Genomic DNA, 18,632 nt, shown 5'->3' with positions numbered 1-18,632 from the left:
ACAAAACAAAAGATGGCTGCTCCACCACATCACTGCATCCTGTTGAGAGTTTCATAGAGAAGTGAATGATTTCATATCCTATATTCAAAGACAGTTTCAAAGAAAACACACATATGATAGGCTAAGTCATGTGAATCAGTCCAGGACAAAGCAAGTCAGCCAAGGAGAAGCAACTAGGAAACGTCAATAATAATTCATTCTAACAATAGTGCAAGGCTCAGCAGAAGCAGGTGAAAATATGACATAGGGTAATCCTGGCTTGAATACAATGTAATCTGCTCTATGTAAGGTAATAGACTCCTGGGCCCGAGGGCAGTTTCATGCAGCCCAGAATGTGGTAGAGCTCTATCCATATTAGAGGAGACTGTTCTGCAGTGACCACTGACCAGTGGCCAAGGACATTGGGAAAAGACTCAAGGGAGAGAGAGACACAGTCAGCTAACATGTCAGAGAACCACCAGGCCCCTCTCTAGGACTCCCGGCTCAAACACCCTGCCACAGTTCAGCTGTAAGTGTGTCCCACCTGGCACATGTAACAGAGAGTATGCTGTACTGCTGTCCAGGGAATTAGGGAGTGTGGGGAGAGGACATGCTGGACTTTAGATCAACTATTTCCCTTTCAGCTGGTGCACAGTGATTCTCCCTCTCTTTCGCACTCCTTCCCTCCCCCAGTCATTGTTCTATGTCTCTCACACACACACGCACACGCATGTGTATTCATGTACAGTTGAAGTCGAAAGTTTACATACACTTAGGTTGGAGTCGTTAAAACTTGTTTTTCAACCACTCCGCAAATGTCTTGTTAACAAACTATAGTTTCGGCAAGTCAGTTAGAACATCTACTTCGTGCATGACACAAGTAATTTTTCCAACAATTGTTTACAGACAGATTATTTCACTTAAAACTCACTGTATCACAATTTCTGTGGGTCAGAAGTTTACATATACTAAGTTGACTGTGCCTTTAAACAGCTTGGAAAATTCCAGAAAATTATGTCATGACTTTAGAAGCCTCTGATAGGCTAATTGACATAATTTGAGTCAATTGGAGGTGTACCTGTGGATATATTTCAAGGCCTACATCCAAATTCAGTGCCTCTTTGCTTGACGTCATGGGAAAATCAAAAGAAATCAGCCAAGACCTCAGAAGAAAAATTGTAGACCTCCACAAGTCTGGTTCATCATTGGGAGCTATTTCTAAACGCCTGAAGGTACCACGTTCATCTGTACAAACAATAGTTTGCAAGTATAAACACCATGGGATCGTCATACCACTCAGGAAGCAGACGCGTTCTGTCTCCTAGAGATGAATGTACTTTGGTGCGAAAATTACCAAGAACAACGGCAAAGGACCTTGTGAAGATGCTGGAGAAAACAGGTACAAAAGTATCTATATCCACAGTAAAACGAGTCCGAAAACATAACCTGAAAGGCCACTCAGCAAGGAAGACTGCTCCAAAACCGCCATAAAAAAGCCAGACTACGGTTTGCAACTCCACATGGGGACAAAGATCATACTTTTTAGAGAAATGTCCTCTGGTCTGATGAAACAAAAATAGAACTGTTTGGCCATAATGACCATCGTTATGTTTGGAGGAAAAAGGGGAGGCTTGCAAGCCAAAGAACACCCTCCCAACCGTAAAGCACGGGGTGGCAGCATCATGTTGTGGGGGTGCATTGCTGCAGGAGGGACTGGTGCACTTCACAAAATAAATGGCATCATAAGGTAGGACAATTATGTGGATATATTGAAAAAACATCTCAAGACATCACTCAGGAAGTTAAAGCTTGGTCGCAAATGGTTCTTCCAAATGGACAATGACCCCAAGCATACTTCCAAATTGTGGCAAAATGGCTTAAGGACAACAAAGTCAAGGTATGGGAGTGGCCATCACAAAGCCCTGACCTCAATCCTATAGCACATTTGTGGGCAGAACTGAAAAAGCATGTGTGAGCAAGGAGGCCTACAAACCTAACTCAGTTACACCAGCTCTGTCAGGAGGAATGGGCCAAAATTCACCCAACTTATTCTGGGAAGCTTGTGGAATGCTACCCAAAACGTTTAACCCAAGTTAAACAATTTAAAGGCAATGCTACCAAATACTAATTGAGTGTATGTAAACTAGAGGTCGACCGATTAATCGGAATGGCCGGATAATTAGGGCCGATTTCAAGTTTTCATAACAATAAGAAATCGGGATATTTGTGCGGGGATTTTTTAAAAATTGTATTGTTATTTTTTTTTTTACACCTTTATTTAATTTTAATTAACTAGGCAAGTCCGTTAAGAACACATTCTTATTTTCAATGACGGCCTAGGAACGGTGGGTTAACTGCCTTGTTCAGGGGCAGAACAACAGATTTTCACCTTGTCAGCTCGGGGGATTCAATCTTGCAACCTTACAGTTAACTAGTCCAATGCAATAATGACCTGGCTCTCTCTCGTTGCACTCCGCAAGGAGACTGCCTGTTACGCGAATGCAGTAAGCCAACGTAAGTTGCTTGCTAGCATTAAACTTATCTTATTTTTTTTACCTTTATTTAACCAGGCAAGTCAGTTAAGAACAAATTCTTATTTTCAATGACGGCCTAGGAACAGTGGGTTAACTACCTGTTCAGGGGCAGAACGACAGATTTGTACCTTGTCAGCTCGGGGGTTTGAACTTGCAACCTTCCGGTTACTAGTCCAAAGCTCTAACCACTAGGCTACCCTGCCGCCCAGCATAAAAAACAATCAATCATAATCACTAGTTAACTACACATGGTTGATGATATTACTAGATATTATCTAGCGTGACCTGCGTTGCATATAATCTGACTGAGCATTCAAGCATACAAGTATCTAAGTATCTGACTGAGCGGTGGTAGGCAGAAGCAGGCGCGTAAACATTCATTCAAACAGCACTTTCGGGTGTCAAGCATTGCGCTGTTTATGACTTCAAGCCTATCAACTCCCTAGATGAGGCTGGTGTAACCGAAGTGAAATGCCTAGCTAGTTAGCGCGCGCTATTAGCATTCCAAAAGTCACTCACTCTAAGCCTTCTAGTAGTTGTTCCCCTTGCTCTGCTTGAGTAACGCTGCTTCGATGGTGGCTGTTGTCGTTGTGTTGCTGGTTCGAGCCCAGGGAGGAGCGAGGAGAGGGACGGAAGCTGTACTGTTACACCGGCAATACTAAAGTGCCTATAAGAACATCCAATAGTCAAAGGTTAATGAAATACTAATGGTATAGAGGGAAATAGTCATATAATTCCTATAATAACTACAACCTAAAACTTCTTACCTGGGTATATTGAAGACTCATGTTAAAAGGAACCACCAGGTTTCATATGTTTTCATGTTCTGAGTAAGGAACTGAAACGTTAGCTTTCTTACATAGCACATATTGCACTTTTACTTTCTTCTCCAACACTTTGTTTTTGTATTATTTAAACCAAATTGAACATGTTTCATTATTTACTTGAGGCTAAATTGATTGTATTTATGTATTATAGTAAGTTAAAATAAGTGTTCATTCAGTGTTGTTGTAATTGTCATTATTACAAATAAATAAATAAAACAATCGTCCGATTAATCGGTATCGGCTCTTTTCTTTCTTAAAATAAAGTGGTGATACTAACTGACCTAAGACAGGGAATTTTTACAAGGATTAAATGTTAGGAATTGTGAAAATCTTAGTTTAAATGTATTTGGCTGAGGTGTATGTAAACTTCCAACTTCAACTGTACATGGTAAACAACATAATCGCTGGGCCTTACAATCAGCTACTGTAGGTAGGTTCTGCTGCCTGCTTAATGCATTACTTCTAGCAGCTCAGAGGAGAGCAGCAGCTTCCTGTCATGTGCAACAGGTTGGGCAGCAGTGGAACCACAGAACCAGAAGATACAGTTCCATTGCGACAGTTTGTGTGAGAGATAGAGAGAGAGAGAAGGGGGAGAGAGAGAGAAAGCGAAGAGATAGAGAGAGAAGGTGGGCGAGAGAGAGTCATAGGAGAGATAGAAAGAGAGAGAGAGGAAAAGAGAGAGGGAGAGAAAGAGAGAGAGTTCTGGCTCAACTCCTTTAGAGAAGAACAGCCTGGGAGAGAAAGAAAACGAAAGAGCAAGAAAGGAGGAAGAAGGGGTTAGTTCTGGTTGGGGCGTAGCCGCCTGCCTGCTACATTCGCCCATATATAGTCACTTTCTCATCTCTTTATGGGACTTTACTGTACGTCACACCGGTTTTTCAACTCAGCAATCAATCTGGCCCCGGACACTCCAAACACCATCACTGGCTTTGGCTATAATGTTAGCGAGAGAAGTACTTTCCCAGATTGCTGTGCGTCTTATACAGTTCAGTGGAAAGACAGAGGAGAAGTCTATCTCTAGCAGATGGGCTTTACTACTGCCGTTTATGTGTACATACGCATGCACGCAAGCACCAACACACACACACACATGCACCAACAGTTCCAATGTCCTCCCCCTGACCCCAGTAACTACTACAGTCTGTGTGTTTACTGAGAACACAGACTTCCCATGTTCCACAACCCTTGACCTGACTTGATTTGAGTAAATACACAATCTTATATGTATATCATTCCTCTAGACAAGATCTAAACAACACCTCTTGAGACTCTTCAGGAGCTTCCTTATGATCTAAGCGACCCTAGTCGATTACAGTATGTTCATTTCAGCTAACATTCAAAACGTCTCAATGTCTTATGAGCTGAAACTACGTTAAGGCTTTTAATTGAGCTTTCAGATCACAGAGAATGGAGCCCAGAACAAAGTAAATACCCACCGCTCCAATTGAATGTAGGAAAGGTCATTTCTAGACACACTAACTAAGAGATACAGGAATATGGAAAGAGCAGAAAACTGTTAATTCCAGGAAGGAGAATAAGACAAGCAGCCCCATTGACATAAGTGACACACACACACACACACACACACACACACACACACACAGGAAGCATGGTTGGAGCATGCCTCCAGGGAATCCCCATGTGAGAATGCCTGCTCCGTGACCTCCACAAAACAGGGCTTGTTCTTCATTACCACGGCGACCATTACCCTGAGGATCATCCGCTCAACCAGACACAACACACTTCGGAACCTGTGTTGCCAAGCACACGTCAGTCAGCGTCAAACCTCATCACAAGATTACCATGCCTGATTGACTTCACTTGAGTGGAGATATTTGTGAATAAAAAGATCTGGCCTAAGAGATCTGCAAAAGTCCACTGAATGTTTTCTTGGCTGGGATTTTCAATTGGTTGCATGATATGAGAAAGAGAGAAAAGTCTAGCGAATCAGATGACATTGACAGTGTGGGAGAGTTTACCGTGGAGAACTATCATTATGACAAATCAAGAGGGCATGAGGTCAAACAATCCTAGAGGTCATGTACACACACAGACACACACACACACAGACACACACACACACACACACACACACACACACACACCACAGAGGACCAAAAGGAGCCCTGTGTGAGTGATTAAATCTCAGTGCCTCTTCAGCATTAAATGCAATTTATCTCAAGCCATACCCTGCATCATCAAAGGGTTTCAGGCCAATACTACACACAGTCCAACTGTAACACAAACCCCGACCAGTGCACAAATCATGATCCATGATACAGCACTTACTATTGTCCTTTCAACAAAGAAAAAGGAAATGCTTCTATAGAGACTGAACTCTTACTGTAGACCTAGCTATAATCAAAGACCACCAGGATCAATAATGATACTTTACATGCCTGGAACATCCAATATTCAATACTGGGGAAAGAAAGGACCAGGCTACACGACAGGGAATAGGGATAGCTAGGCAAACCATGCAGTCTAGCTGCACATTCAACCTCAGAACTGGCACTGCTCAATTCTCAAGCACACAAAAGCCGCCGCTGGAGCTGGAGCCAAGACCAATGGAATACCATGTGTTCTCTCTGCATGAACAATGTCACACCACTATCCACAGGGAAAAGACACACATACTGCAAATACGATACATCCTTTATATGGACATTATCCCGTTTCAATTACGGTCATTTTCTGCTAACCGTCACTGCTTAATTACAGGCTAATTACGACGTAATTCGCATGTTTAAATTGAAAGAGGTAGCTTGTATCCCAATCCAATGTAGCAAGCTCTACTCAGTGGGTGACGTAGAGGAAATGGTGAGACGCTGACACGCGTCTTCGATAATAACTGGGGGGAAACATTTGTCTTTCGACATTCAGACATTCAAGTAACGTTATGAACTAAAAGTACACTTAGGCTTTTCCGGATTAAACAGAATAAATGGAGCCGACCCTCGGGCTATGGTTTCGCGAGCGGGTTTGGACAGCAAGGTAGGCTACCGTTAGCTAGCCAAAGAAGAGATTATTAGCCATCATCATACTAACCACAATCACCGATGTCCTCACAGCCTCGGAGACGCTTTGCCTGAGTTCCGCCGCAGTTCCTGGTTTACTCAACCTTTTGGTAAATTTCCGTACCTCCGACATAACTATCTTTCTCGTGAAAACCTCCACCTAAATCCCGGTATAACTGAGGGCATGCCACGGAGCTCAAGCAGCTGCAGACAGTTGTGACAGATGCGGATGGACCAGGCAGGCAGCGTTGTCGTAGTGAGGCGGGGCTGGAGCGAGTGAAGAGGACCGAACAGGATTCTCGAGCATCTCGCGCGCCTCCTGCCTGTTCCCTCTCATACGGTAGGGGATCAAGTACACGCCTCAAATACCTGACCGACCACTGTTACAAATAGTAACCTACAAATTGCATGAAGACCTGTAATCATTTTCCTGGGATAAATACAAAGAACAGTAGATTTATTTATTTTTTATTTATGTTTTGTTTCCTATGAATTGGAGATTATCAGTATTTTGGGTAGATTATAGGTGTGAATTCTTATTAGATGGTTTGGTTGTTTAGCAACAAACTATAGGGCAAAACAGATGGAGTTGGTTTAGGTTGTTGACAACATGTAATCTATATTTCACTTGTTGTCTCTCAAATATATCCTTACAGCACATTTTTTCCATATTTGACATGAAACCAGTCAAAACACCTTCAATTATCGATTTACGATTCCCCACATGGCAGTTTCTTGTCATTGTTGCTATCTTTCCGTCCAGAATCACAACACACAAACTGCTGCCCCATTAAAGCCTGCGCATCGATTTCGTGACGCTGTCAGCAATACCTATCCAAAGGTGAAATATGAGAGAATGCCGCGCTCTAGTGGACAATGATGAGAACCACAGCAGGTCATCAAGTTATATCCTTCCTGTTTGGCCCTGTCCGGGGGTGTCCTCGGATGGGGCCACAGTGTCTCCTGACCCCTCCTGTCTCAGCCTCCAGTATTTATGCTGCAGTAGTTTATGTGTCGGGGGGCTGGGGTCAGTTTGTTATATCTGGAGTACTTCTCCTGTCCTATTCGGTGTCCTGTGTGAATCTAAGTGTGCGTTCTCTAATTCTCTCCTTCTCTCTTTCTTTCTCTCTCTCGGAGGACCTGAGCCCTAGGACCATGCCCCAGGACTACCTGACATGATGACTCCTTGCTGTCCCCAGTCCACCTGGCCATGCTGCTGTTCCAGTTTCAACTGACCTGAGCCCTAGGACCATGCCCCAGGACTACCTGACATGATGACTCCTTGCTGTCCCCAGTCCACCTGGCCATGCTGCTGCTCCAGTTTCAACTTCCACCTGACTGTGCTGCTGCTCTAGTTTCAACTGTTCTGCCTTATTATTATTCGACCATGCTGGTCATTTATGAACATTTGAACATCTTGACCATGTTCTGTTATAATCTCCACCCGGCACAGCCAGAAGAGGACTGGCCACCCCACATAGCCTGGTTCCTCTCTAGGTTTCTTCCTAGGTATTGGCCTTTCTAGGGAGTTTTTCCTATCCACCGTGCTTCTACACCTGCATTGCTTGCTGTTTGGGGTTTTAGGCTGGGTTTCTGTACAGCACTTTGAGATATCAGCTGATGTACGAAGGGCTATATAAATAAATTTGATTTGATTTGATTTGATCAAGTTCAAATTCTGTAGGGATTTGAACAATTTCTATTTTCTATTTCATACCCCCAAATTATAAATAAAAAAGTTACGTTGATTTGCACTCATAAATTTAAAAATAAGAGTCAATGTTTATATGTAATATAATGATGATAATAATGATGATGATACAATTGTCATAAGGGGCCAAACCACATGTCTTACTCTCCAGTAAACAGATTAGATTCCAGAACACAGGGCCTGTTGTTCTGAGTTAGCCTGCATCAGATTAGCCACCATTAAAGTCAAGGAAACCAATACACAAACAGTTTGTTTCTGGATAAAATGATTCAGAGAAGTTTGTGAGCCACAAACAGTGGTGTGAATTACCTCAGTAAAAATACTTTAAAGTACTACTTAAGTAGTTTTTCGGGGTATCTGTACTTTACTTTACTACTCATATTTTTGACAACTTTTACTTTTACTTCAGTACATTACTGAATAAAATTATGTACTTTTTACTCCATACATTTTCACGGATACCCAAAAGTACTTGTTACATTTTGAATGCTTAGCAGGACAGGAAAATTCACGCACTTATCCTACTGCCTCTGATCTGGCGGACTCACTAAACACACATGCTTCGTTTGTAAATTATGTCTCAGTGTTGGAGTGTGCCCTTGGCTATCCATACATTACAATAACACGAAAAAGGTGCTGTCTGGTTTGCTTATTATAAGGAATTTTAAATGATTTATACTTCTACTTTTAACTATATTTTAGCAATAACATTTACTTTTGATACTTAAATATATTTAAAACCAAATACTTTTAGACTTTTACTCAAGTAGTATTTTACTGGGTGACGTTCTCTTTTACTTGAGTCATTTTCTATTAAGGTATCTTTACTTTTACTCGTGTATGACAATTGTGTACTTTTTCCACCACTTGCCACAACCAAATTCCGATTCCATCAAGCCTTGTCATCATCCATCTATTTATATCTGTGGGCTGACTTTGATAGATAATGAATCTTACTCGGGGTATAGTAGGTTCCTTCCCACCCAAACCTTGTATTTGAAAAAAAGTGCCCTTTACAGCCACTGGGCAACAAGCAGTGAAGTGTGGGTAAGTTATGAGATCTTTCACTAATCAAGAGGTCATGGGTATTCTCTCTATTTGTTCGATCTAGGCACACTTTTAGATAGGGTTAACTCATATTATGTCATAACCACATATGTGTTTATTAGCCACCTAGGGGCCTAGGATGAAAACCAAGAGCATGCTGGATATGCAGTTGTTATGCTATGGTGGGTAAATTCCCATTGAGGGTTAGTTCAACCTCTGCAGGACAAAGTAGTATCTGAGGTACTAGCTGTAGAAAGCGGAATGAGACTCTTCTCTGTTTCCTGTCCAAACATAAAAACAGATGTTTGGAACTGATTTTTGATTAACAAATTTCAGTAAAAGTTTCATTTCTCCAAAAAAAAGAAGCAGCCGTATCAAGCCTATATTTTATTGGCAGAATCCAGTAACTCTGACTTACTTACAATGTCTTCTTTAAACGTTTTTGAACTATGGTAAGCCAGAGGACACACTTGTAAGATGGTAGTCAGCCAATAAAATCTCTCGTTTCAGTGTTCCCTCCCACTGTATGACGGCGACATGTAAAGTGTCATCATATATAAGGTGCCCCACTGTCAGACCCACACACTATGCAGTGCAGAAGTGACTGATGTAAAAATGATGGTCAGACACTTATTTTTGTTTTACATCAACTTGGGTAAGTGTAAGTTAATTGAGTTCCTTTTTTAATCATTTGAAGTATGTCGTTTTAATAGAAATGGTTTATCCATGTCTTTGTCTTTGATCCATTTTGTTTGTTTGCTTTGACAGTTTGTGCTTTTACCAAACCAAACGTAATCCAACCAACCCCTGTGATGGTTGCTAAGCTGGGAGGCTCTGTGACTCTCACTTGCTTTCGTCCAAATGTGTCAGTGACCAGTTTTGATTGGTTCAAGCAGAGTATTGGACAGAAACCCCTTCACATGGCGTCATCACCATATATTGGCCAAGATAGTTTTTATTCCAACAATTTTATCAAGGATTTTACTGAGACCAAGCGTTTGGGTGTGAGGAGAGGACTCTACACCTATAACCTGACCATTTCCAAGACAGAGCCAGGGGACTCAGCTACATACTATTGTTCCACTAGAGTCATCTATGAGCTCACTATTGGAGAGGGAACTGTTTTAATTGTCAAAGGTAGCTAAACATTTGTTTTTTCAATTTCAAAATGTTCAGTGGTGTAAAGTACCTAAGTATAAATACTTTAAAGTACTACTTAAGTTGTTTTTTCGGGTATCTGTACTTTACTTTACCATTTATATTTTTTGACAACTTTGACTTTTACTCCACTACATTCCTAAAGAAAATATCTACTTTTTACTCCCATAAATTTTCCCTGACACCCAAAAGTACTCATACATTTCAAATGCTCAGGCAGGACAGCAATATGGTCCAATTGACGCACATACATTTATCAATATAACGCATTGTCATCTCTACTGCCTCTGATATGGCGGACTCACGAAACACCGATACCGGGTTTGTGTAAATGATGTCTTGAGTGTTGGAGTGTGAGAGTGTGCCATCTAGTTTGCACAATAGAAGGAATTTGATGTATAGCATTCACTTGACATTTGAGTACTTTCCCCCCAACTGTACTTAAGTACATTTAAAACCAGATACTTTTAGACTTTTACTCAAGTATTATTTTACTAGGTGACTTTCACGTTTACTTGAGAAATTTCTATTAAGGCATCATTACTTTTACTCAAGTATGACATTGAGGACTTTTCCCACCATTGCAAATTTTGTGGCCCTGTATGTTGACATGTTGATGTTCGTACAACTGTTTATTCAAATGCTACTGATGAATACATGGCTGTAATATTTTTCACCCAAACACCTTCAGACTCAGAGTCCAACAGCATGTCTGTGCTCCAGCAGCCTGTGTCTGATTCAGTCCAGCCAGGAGACTCTGTGACTCTGAACTGTACAATACACACTGAGACCTGTGCAGGAGAACACAGTGTCTATTGGTTCAGACATGGCTCAGGAGAATCCCGTCCAGGAATCATTTACACCCATGGAAACAGGAGTGATCAGTGTGAGAAGAGCACTAAGGCTGGGTCTCCTACACAGAGCTGTGTCTACAACCTCCCCAAGAGGAACCTCAGCCTCTCTGATGCTGGGACTTACTACTGTGCTGTGGCCTCATGTGGGGAGATACTGTTTGGAGACGGGACCAAGCTGGAACTTCAAGGTAAATCCCATTTAATCTGTACATTGCCACAGCAATACTGTATATTCATGCAAACGACCTACCTCAAAGCGATCCCATACATCTGCCTCAACAAGCTATACAATAATCACCATCAGCTTTTGATTACATACTGTTTGATGATCTTCCTAAGCGCTCATGAATACAATATGAATTCTCTGATACCCTTTCCACAGTTCCAGAGCATCATCCTCCATTTGATCTGAGTCCTACTGTTCTGTCATTGGTCGTCTCCAATATCGTTCTGGGGATAGTGACCCTTCTACTTGTCTGGGCGCTGTGCAAGACTCTGAACAGAGATAGCAGAGGTATTACTTTATAATAATGTATCCAATGTATGTAATGTTATAGCTGATGTATCTAAAGGTTCATGCATCTCTATGCGATGTACATGAGGTTAAAAATAGATAGATTGTCGTAAAAAATAATAGCTGGCCTTCCTCTATTTCAATCTCTATGAAGGGAGGACTGATGTCCCAACGTCTCAGGGAAATCAGGTAAATTTGTCAACATTTATAAATAGAGTATATTTTCAGTTTTAACAAGAATCTGGAATTACATTTTCCTTACAGCTAGTATTCAGCTTATTTGTGATTTTTATGATATAAACATTTCTTGCAAGTAATAGGTCAGTGTACAAGATGTAATTTTTCCATGGAACTTCTGCCTGTCACTGTTCCACTGACTGTCAGGTCATTGTAGTGGTTGTACAGTCTGAACAGTCATGTCTTTTGTAGAGTGTTTTCTTCCACAGGAGAATAGAAACATTATATAGTAGATCATGCTGTCATCATAATGTATTTTCTCATGGCTCCACCCCCCTCAGAATCAAGACAGTGACGTGTTGAACTATGCAGCTGTCAGTTTCACCCCCAAGAAGAAGTCCTCCTCTAGAACAGCGAGAAAGAAGACCAGCAGAGAGGATGCAGTGTACTCTGATGTCAGATACCTGCAGCAGCAGTGAAAGATATCACCACTGTCACAAAGACTCCAAGAAGAACCATTTTACTATTTGTAGCATAATTGAACTGCTTTTAGTAACTGAAATGAGTTACAATGTAACAAAGAAAATGTAATTGTAACATTGTCTAGATTTATGTAATCCTGTAATGCCTTAAATAGACATATCTTTTGACAGTTTGTAAGAAATCATCTGATAGAGAATCCCATTTTTGCTGTATGACTGTGTGTTTTTAACATAATAAACCTTTCATTTATACACTCCGTTCATCTCTATTCTCTGTCTACTGAACGTCTCTGCCACCACATATACAAATATACAATAATATTAAAGGAATAGCAGTTTAGCTGAATATGTGTCAGGCTCCATCACAACATTAGAAATGGAGGAACACCAACACACATCTATTTCTTATCACAGAAGAGCTTTTTTATTTAACTGTTATTTAACCAAGTTTAGAGTTGCTGAGATACAAATACATTTTTCAGGAGAGACCATGAGAATCACTCTGACTCCACATACCTCACAGATAAACATGTTTATGATTTACAATAAATGCTCTCTTTGTAAGAAGTGCAGTGTGGGTTTACACACCTACCAGGCAGTAGTGGTGCGTGGGTACAATCACCGGGAAAGCCAAGCCATATTACAACCTATGTTTTGTGATAATTGCGTTATTTGATCTATAACCTGATCATTCATATGTCTTGCGACCGCGATATAAAGGTCGAGATAATAAGAAGAATACATTCAACATCACCTTTGTTTTATCACAATACCGGATAGCAGCCTCTGTCCAGCGAAGTCCACAAAGAGAGTTACCTCAAGTCGCACAGAAAACAGAAGATGCCTCCACTATTCCAGCACCATTTCAACTTCAACATTTCAACTTGATCAAACCACCTCTGCTTACTCTAATTCAGTGACAACTAAAAGATACCAAAAACGATTTAGTCCAATGAACGTAAACTACATTAAATATGATGTGGCTGTCCATGGTTCTGATTTCCGTGTGTGTGCGTGCGTGCATGCGCATGTATGTGCGCGCGCGCGTGTATATTTGTGTGTGCGTGTGCGCGTGCGTGTGCGCGTGTACGTGTTTGTGCAAGTAGAAAAACATGTTGACTAACCTTACTTGTAGAGAAACGCCATCCTCCTCTCTTTCATGTTGACAAAACGGTCTATCACTCTGTCATACACGCTGTAATATGTTGTTGTCCTACTGAATGCTACCTGGCTAAAATGCTTGCTCGTTAGCCTAACTTCCATTCATGGGCAACGTTAGCTTGTTAACATTAGCCTTCTACATCTAGCTACATATTGAACTTCTATCCTCTCAGACCAGGGGCACAACAATGTATGAATTAATGGTTTGTTCAGAATCGCTGTTATAATCATTGGCCTGTACGGGGAATTAAGTAAAACCACAAGTCCAAATCCCTATCTCCATCCATGGCTAATTTTGGAAAATGACCATTTTAGCTGGCTAGGTAGCAACAGGAGGACAACAACACAACACAACGAGATGTAACAATTCAAGTTTTTCTGTCAATCACGTATACAATCACGTATACGCAATAGGATTTGATAGAAGTGATGAAAAATCCAAGGTTGCTTCCCTTGACACTTTATTTTGGTGCACCAGGACCACACAGAGTTGAGCCCACTCAGTTTAGCTCAATGCTGAATGGCCCGGGATGCTTTCTCCAGTGAGATAAAATTCAGCCTCTTACGAATTGAAGGAAAATTATGAAACACAGAGAAACGAAAGATACATTTTACTAGTACATTTTATGGGGAAGCCTGACTTTCCTTGGTATCCATGAATACACACCACTGCTACCAGTAAGGGTGTTATTTGATGTATCTCCCACCAATCAGAGAAAAAAGGTTCCTTTCTCTGTAACTGTGAGGCAAGAAGCCTACTGATCACAGTACTGCACCAGTACTGTGTATGCACCCCACTATTCATCTGTATGTACTATATGTGAATATCTAGACTGCCTAGTCCATTTCTCCTGTGTTTCATTAGCTATTTACTGTAAGATAACTGACACTGTCCTCTTCCTTGACTCAATTTATTGACATGGCTTTCCTGTAACTCTTATGCAAATGAGGATGTGAATTGATACATTTGACACCTACATCAATTAGCCTTTACCTCATACTGATGTTGGATCGTATCATTGTGGAATAGTCTGGTATAATGAATACTATTTTGGAGATGGTGTGTATCTCATGATTCAAAGTATGTAAAGAAACAGAATGTTTAGTAGCAAACTATGTTTCCGGTTTTAATTTCTAAATGTTGTGTGGTCCCCTGAGCCTATTAATCAACTCAAGTGAACGGAACCAGGCTGGACATTGAGGGTTAGACCTTGTAAGAGCTGATTATAATTAATGTATATATTTTTTTAACTATTTCTGCAAAGCATGTCGTCCTCACACAGGGCACCAAATTTAGGTACAGGTATTATACATTATATGACAGGGGTTTCTGGTCAGCAACCTGAAAATTCACTCCTTTTACATATATGTCTTTTTCTACTTCTCAAGAGAATCAAGCCGGATTGCTCAACTACATAATGTTTGTTCGAGTTGTAATCATTATTATTCTGATTGCAACACACATTCTCTTGTGTCAGCAGGGTGATTAAGTTTGACTTTGTTATACTTCATTCAAAATATATGATATATGAATGCCATATATTAATGTAATGAATTAATATTATATCATGTATGAATGCCAAACAAGAAAATACAAAAATATATGTTTTGTTTTTTAATTAGGGGTGTGTCACGTTCTGACCTTTATTTCCTGTGTTTTGTATTTAGTTAGTATGGTCAGGGCGTGAGTTGGGTGGGCAGTCTATGTTTGATTTTCTAGAGAGCTTCTGCCCCTCTGTCCAGAGCTTCTGCCCCTCTGTCCAGAGCTGCCCCTCTGTCCAGTGGGGTCATTGAGAGGGGTGGCCATGGTGAGAAAGCCACGGAGGCGGACAATAAGGCGGACTAAGACAATGGTGAAGTGGGGTCCGCGGACAGACGCCCACCCAGACCCTCCCCTATAGGTCAAGGTTTTGCGGCCGGAGTCCGCACCTTTGGGGGGGGGGGGTACTGTCACGTTCTGACCTTTATTTCCTGTGTTTTGTATTTAGTTAGTATGGTCAGGGCGTGAGTTGGGTGGGCAGTCTATGTTTGATTTTCTATGATTTGGGGTTTTCTATGTTTCGGCCTAGTATGGTTCTCAATCAGAGGCAGGTGTCATTAGTTGTCTCTGATTGAGAATCATACTTAGGTAGCCTGGGTGTCACTGTGTGTTTGTGGGTGATTGTTCCTGTCTTTGTGTTTTGCACCAGATGGGACTGTTTTAGGTTCTCACATTTGTTGTTTTTGTTAGTTATCTCATGTGTAGTTTCTTTATAAATTAAAGAATATGAATAACCACCACGCTGCGCTTTGGTCTGCCTCTCCTTCAGATGAAGAAAACCATTACAGGGTGACCATGGACACTTCATCCACAGTCCAAGTGAGTAATTTGGCCTTCTATTTTTTTCTTGACCTTATACTGCTTCACATTGACAATAAAATCTTCTGCATCATATGGATCGTTGGGGTAATTTAGTAATTGTGGATGACGTACGTATCTCTTTCTTTTATTTTAGACTCTGACAAAAGTGACACTGTGCGGAGCTTCTCAATAAACAAATCAGAGTGTGGAAGAGGGAGAGTGCAGGGTGGAGAAGTTGTGTATGCTCCCAGAAAGCAATAATCGTGAAATATTTCCCATCAGTCTTGATTCAATATGTTAATATATCATACTGTATCTATCAGTACTGAATAAAAAAAAGGCATTTTCAATAAAGATTAATTTATTTATTGAAGGTCTAAACAGAAATATCCAAAAAGTATTACAAACGAATCTGCATCATCAACATGTGGGCATTTTTACCTTGATATTGTCAACTAAGCTGACGAGCATTGAAATATTTTAACAGACAGTAAACCATGTGTTTGTAACAGCAAAAGGATTGCGAAAATTAGTCATTGAATGAATCTATTTCCTGGTGGTGTAGATGATGGTCAGACAGCAGAGGAGAATTTCAGTTCTTATGATGGAGAGGATCCTCATATCTGCTTCAGTCGCCACTTGAATGTCCCCACCTGTAAACCTTTCCATTTTTTTTGTATCATTGTATATAATATAGTATTGGCTATCCTGGACGGGATTCTCCTGAGCCATGTCTGAACCAATAGACACTGTTCTCCTGCACAGGTCTCAGTGTGTATTGTCCAGTTCAGAGCACAGTCTCCTGGCTGAACTGACTCAGACTGTCACTTTGAACCAGTTGTAGTTGCCAAGGTCCCCAGTGAAGGATTCCAAATGAACTGTCTCCATTGTTGAAGGTCTTCAAACATCAGACTGAGCAAAAGCAAGAGGCAAAGCTGAAAAAGAAATGTTTTGATTCATTTTTGAAATCAGAATTTTTATATTTCACCTTTATTTAACCAGGTAGGCCAGTTGAACAAGTTCTCATTTACAACCGAGACCTGGCCAAGATAAAGCAAAGCAGTGCGACAAAAACAACACATAGTTACACATAATCAAACACAGTCAATAACACAAAAAAAGAAGAGAATTAAAAAATGTATGTACAGTGAGTGCAAATGTAGAAGAGTAGGGAGGTAGGCAATAAATAGGCCCTCGAGGTGAAAATAATTACAATCAAAGACCTCAATCTAGTTCATGCATGTTCAGGTACTCTGCTGAAAATTGTTACAAAGTGTTGTGTCGGAAAACATATTTAAAACTTAAATACAGTGCCTTGCGAAAGTATTCGGCCCCCTTGAACTTTGCGACCTTTTGCCACATTTCAGGCTTCAAACATAAAGATATAAAACTGTATTTTTTTTGTGAAGAATCAACAACAAGTGGGACACAATCATGAAGTGGAACGACATTTATTGGATATTTCAAACTTTTTTAACCAATCAAAAACTGAAAAATTGGGCGTGCAAAATTATTCAGCCCCTTTACTTTCAGTGCAGCAAACTCTCTCCAGAAGTTCAGTGAGGATCTCTGAATGATCCAATGTTGACCTAAATGACTAATGATGATAAATACAATCCACCTGTGTGTAATCAAGTCTCCGTATAAATGCACCTGCACTGTGATAGTCTCAGAGGTCCGTTAAAAGCGCAGAGAGCATCATGAAGAACAAGGAACACACCAGGCAGGTCCGAGATACTGTTGTGAAGAAGTTTAAAGCCGGATTTGGATACAAAAATATTTCCCAAGCTTTAAACATCCCAAGGAGCACTGTGCAAGCGATAATATTGAAATGGAAGGAGTATCAGACCACTGCAAATCTACCAAGACCTGGCCGTCCCTCTAAACTTTCAGCTCATACAAGGAGAAGACTGATCAGAGATGCAGCCAAGAGGCCCATGATCACTCTGGATGAACTTCAGAGATCTACAGCTGAGGTGGGAGACTCTGTCCATAGGACAACAATCAGTCGTATATTGCACAAATCTGGCCTTTATGGAAGAGTGGCAAGAAGAAAGCCATTTCTTAAAGATATCCATAAAAAGTGTTGTTTAAAGTTTGCCACAAGCCACCTGGGAGACACACCAAACATGTGGAAGAAGGTGCTCTGGTCAGATGAAACCAAAATTGAGTTTTTTGGCAACAATGCAAAACGTTATGTTTGGCGTAAAAGCAACACAGCTCATCACCTTGAACACACCATCCCCACTGTCAAACATGGTGGTGGCAGCATCATGGTTTGGGCCTGCTTTTCTTCAGCAGGGACAGGGAAGATGGTTAAAATTGATGGGAAGATTGATGGAGCCAAATACAGGACCATTCTGGAAGAATGATGGAGTCTGCAAAAGACCTGAGACTGGGACGGAGATTTGTCTTCCAACAAGACAATGATCCAAAACATAAAGCAAAATCTACAATTGAATGGTTCAAAAATAAACATATCCAGGTGTTAGAATGGCCAAGTCAAAGTCCAGACCTGAATCCAATAAGAATCTGTGGAAAGAACTGAAAACTCCTGTTCACAAATGCTCTCCATCCAACCTCACTGAGCTCGAGCTGTTTTGCAAGGAGGAATGGGAAAAAATGTCAGTCTCTCGATGTGCAAAACTGATAGAGACATACCCCAAGCGACTTACAGCTGTAATCGCAGCAAAAGGTGGCGCTACAAAGTATTAACTTAAGGGGGCTGAATAATTATGCACGCCCAATTTTTCAGTTTCTGATTTGTTAAAAAAGTTTGAAATATCCAATAAATGTCGTTCCACTTCATGATTGTGTCCCACTTGTTGTT

At 40.8% G+C, this 18,632-nt stretch overlaps 2 protein-coding genes across 6 annotated transcripts in view; one reads left to right on the top strand and one right to left on the bottom strand.

Annotated features, from left to right (window-relative positions):
- Window positions 1–6,607, bottom strand: part of dock11 (dedicator of cytokinesis 11) — a 106,918-nt gene extending 100,311 nt beyond the window's left edge. For all 5 annotated transcript variants that reach the window (XM_031832272.1, XM_031832267.1, XM_031832269.1 and 2 more), the window contains exon 1: window positions 6,389–6,607. In XM_031832272.1, the coding sequence (XP_031688132.1) occupies window positions 6,389–6,490 (102 nt within the window). In that variant the 5' untranslated portion in view covers window positions 6,491–6,607. The remainder of the gene's footprint in view (window positions 1–6,388) is intronic.
- Window positions 6,608–6,691: 84 nt separating this feature from the next.
- LOC109879326 (uncharacterized) lies at window positions 6,692–12,559 on the top strand. The gene is made up of 6 exons (XM_020471497.2): window positions 6,692–9,770; window positions 9,884–10,252; window positions 10,965–11,315; window positions 11,510–11,641; window positions 11,796–11,830; window positions 12,160–12,559. Exons 1-6 carry the CDS (start codon window positions 9,731–9,733, stop codon window positions 12,295–12,297), a joined length of 1,065 nt encoding a protein of 354 aa, XP_020327086.2. The 5' UTR covers window positions 6,692–9,730; the 3' UTR covers window positions 12,298–12,559.
- Window positions 12,560–18,632: the final 6,073 nt, after the last annotated feature.

This window comes from Oncorhynchus kisutch, linkage group LG9, assembly GCF_002021735.2.
Source record: "Oncorhynchus kisutch isolate 150728-3 linkage group LG9, Okis_V2, whole genome shotgun sequence".
NCBI classification, from domain to species: Eukaryota; Metazoa; Chordata; class Actinopteri; order Salmoniformes; family Salmonidae; genus Oncorhynchus; species Oncorhynchus kisutch.
The sequence above is the reverse complement of the archived record's forward strand: the minus strand, read 5'-3'. Positions and strand labels throughout refer to the sequence as shown.

Excerpts from the sequence above, each read along its gene's own strand:
- LOC109879326 (XM_020471497.2), top strand. The coding sequence starts at position 9,731 with ATGATGGTCAGACACTTATTTTTGTTTTACATCAACTTGG. Across the intron at positions 11,642-11,795 it reads TCTGAACAGAGATAGCAGAG|GGAGGACTGATGTCCCAACG; the intron begins GTATTACTTTAT and ends ATCTCTATGAAG. Across the intron at positions 11,831-12,159 it reads CAACGTCTCAGGGAAATCAG|AATCAAGACAGTGACGTGTT; the intron begins GTAAATTTGTCA and ends CACCCCCCTCAG.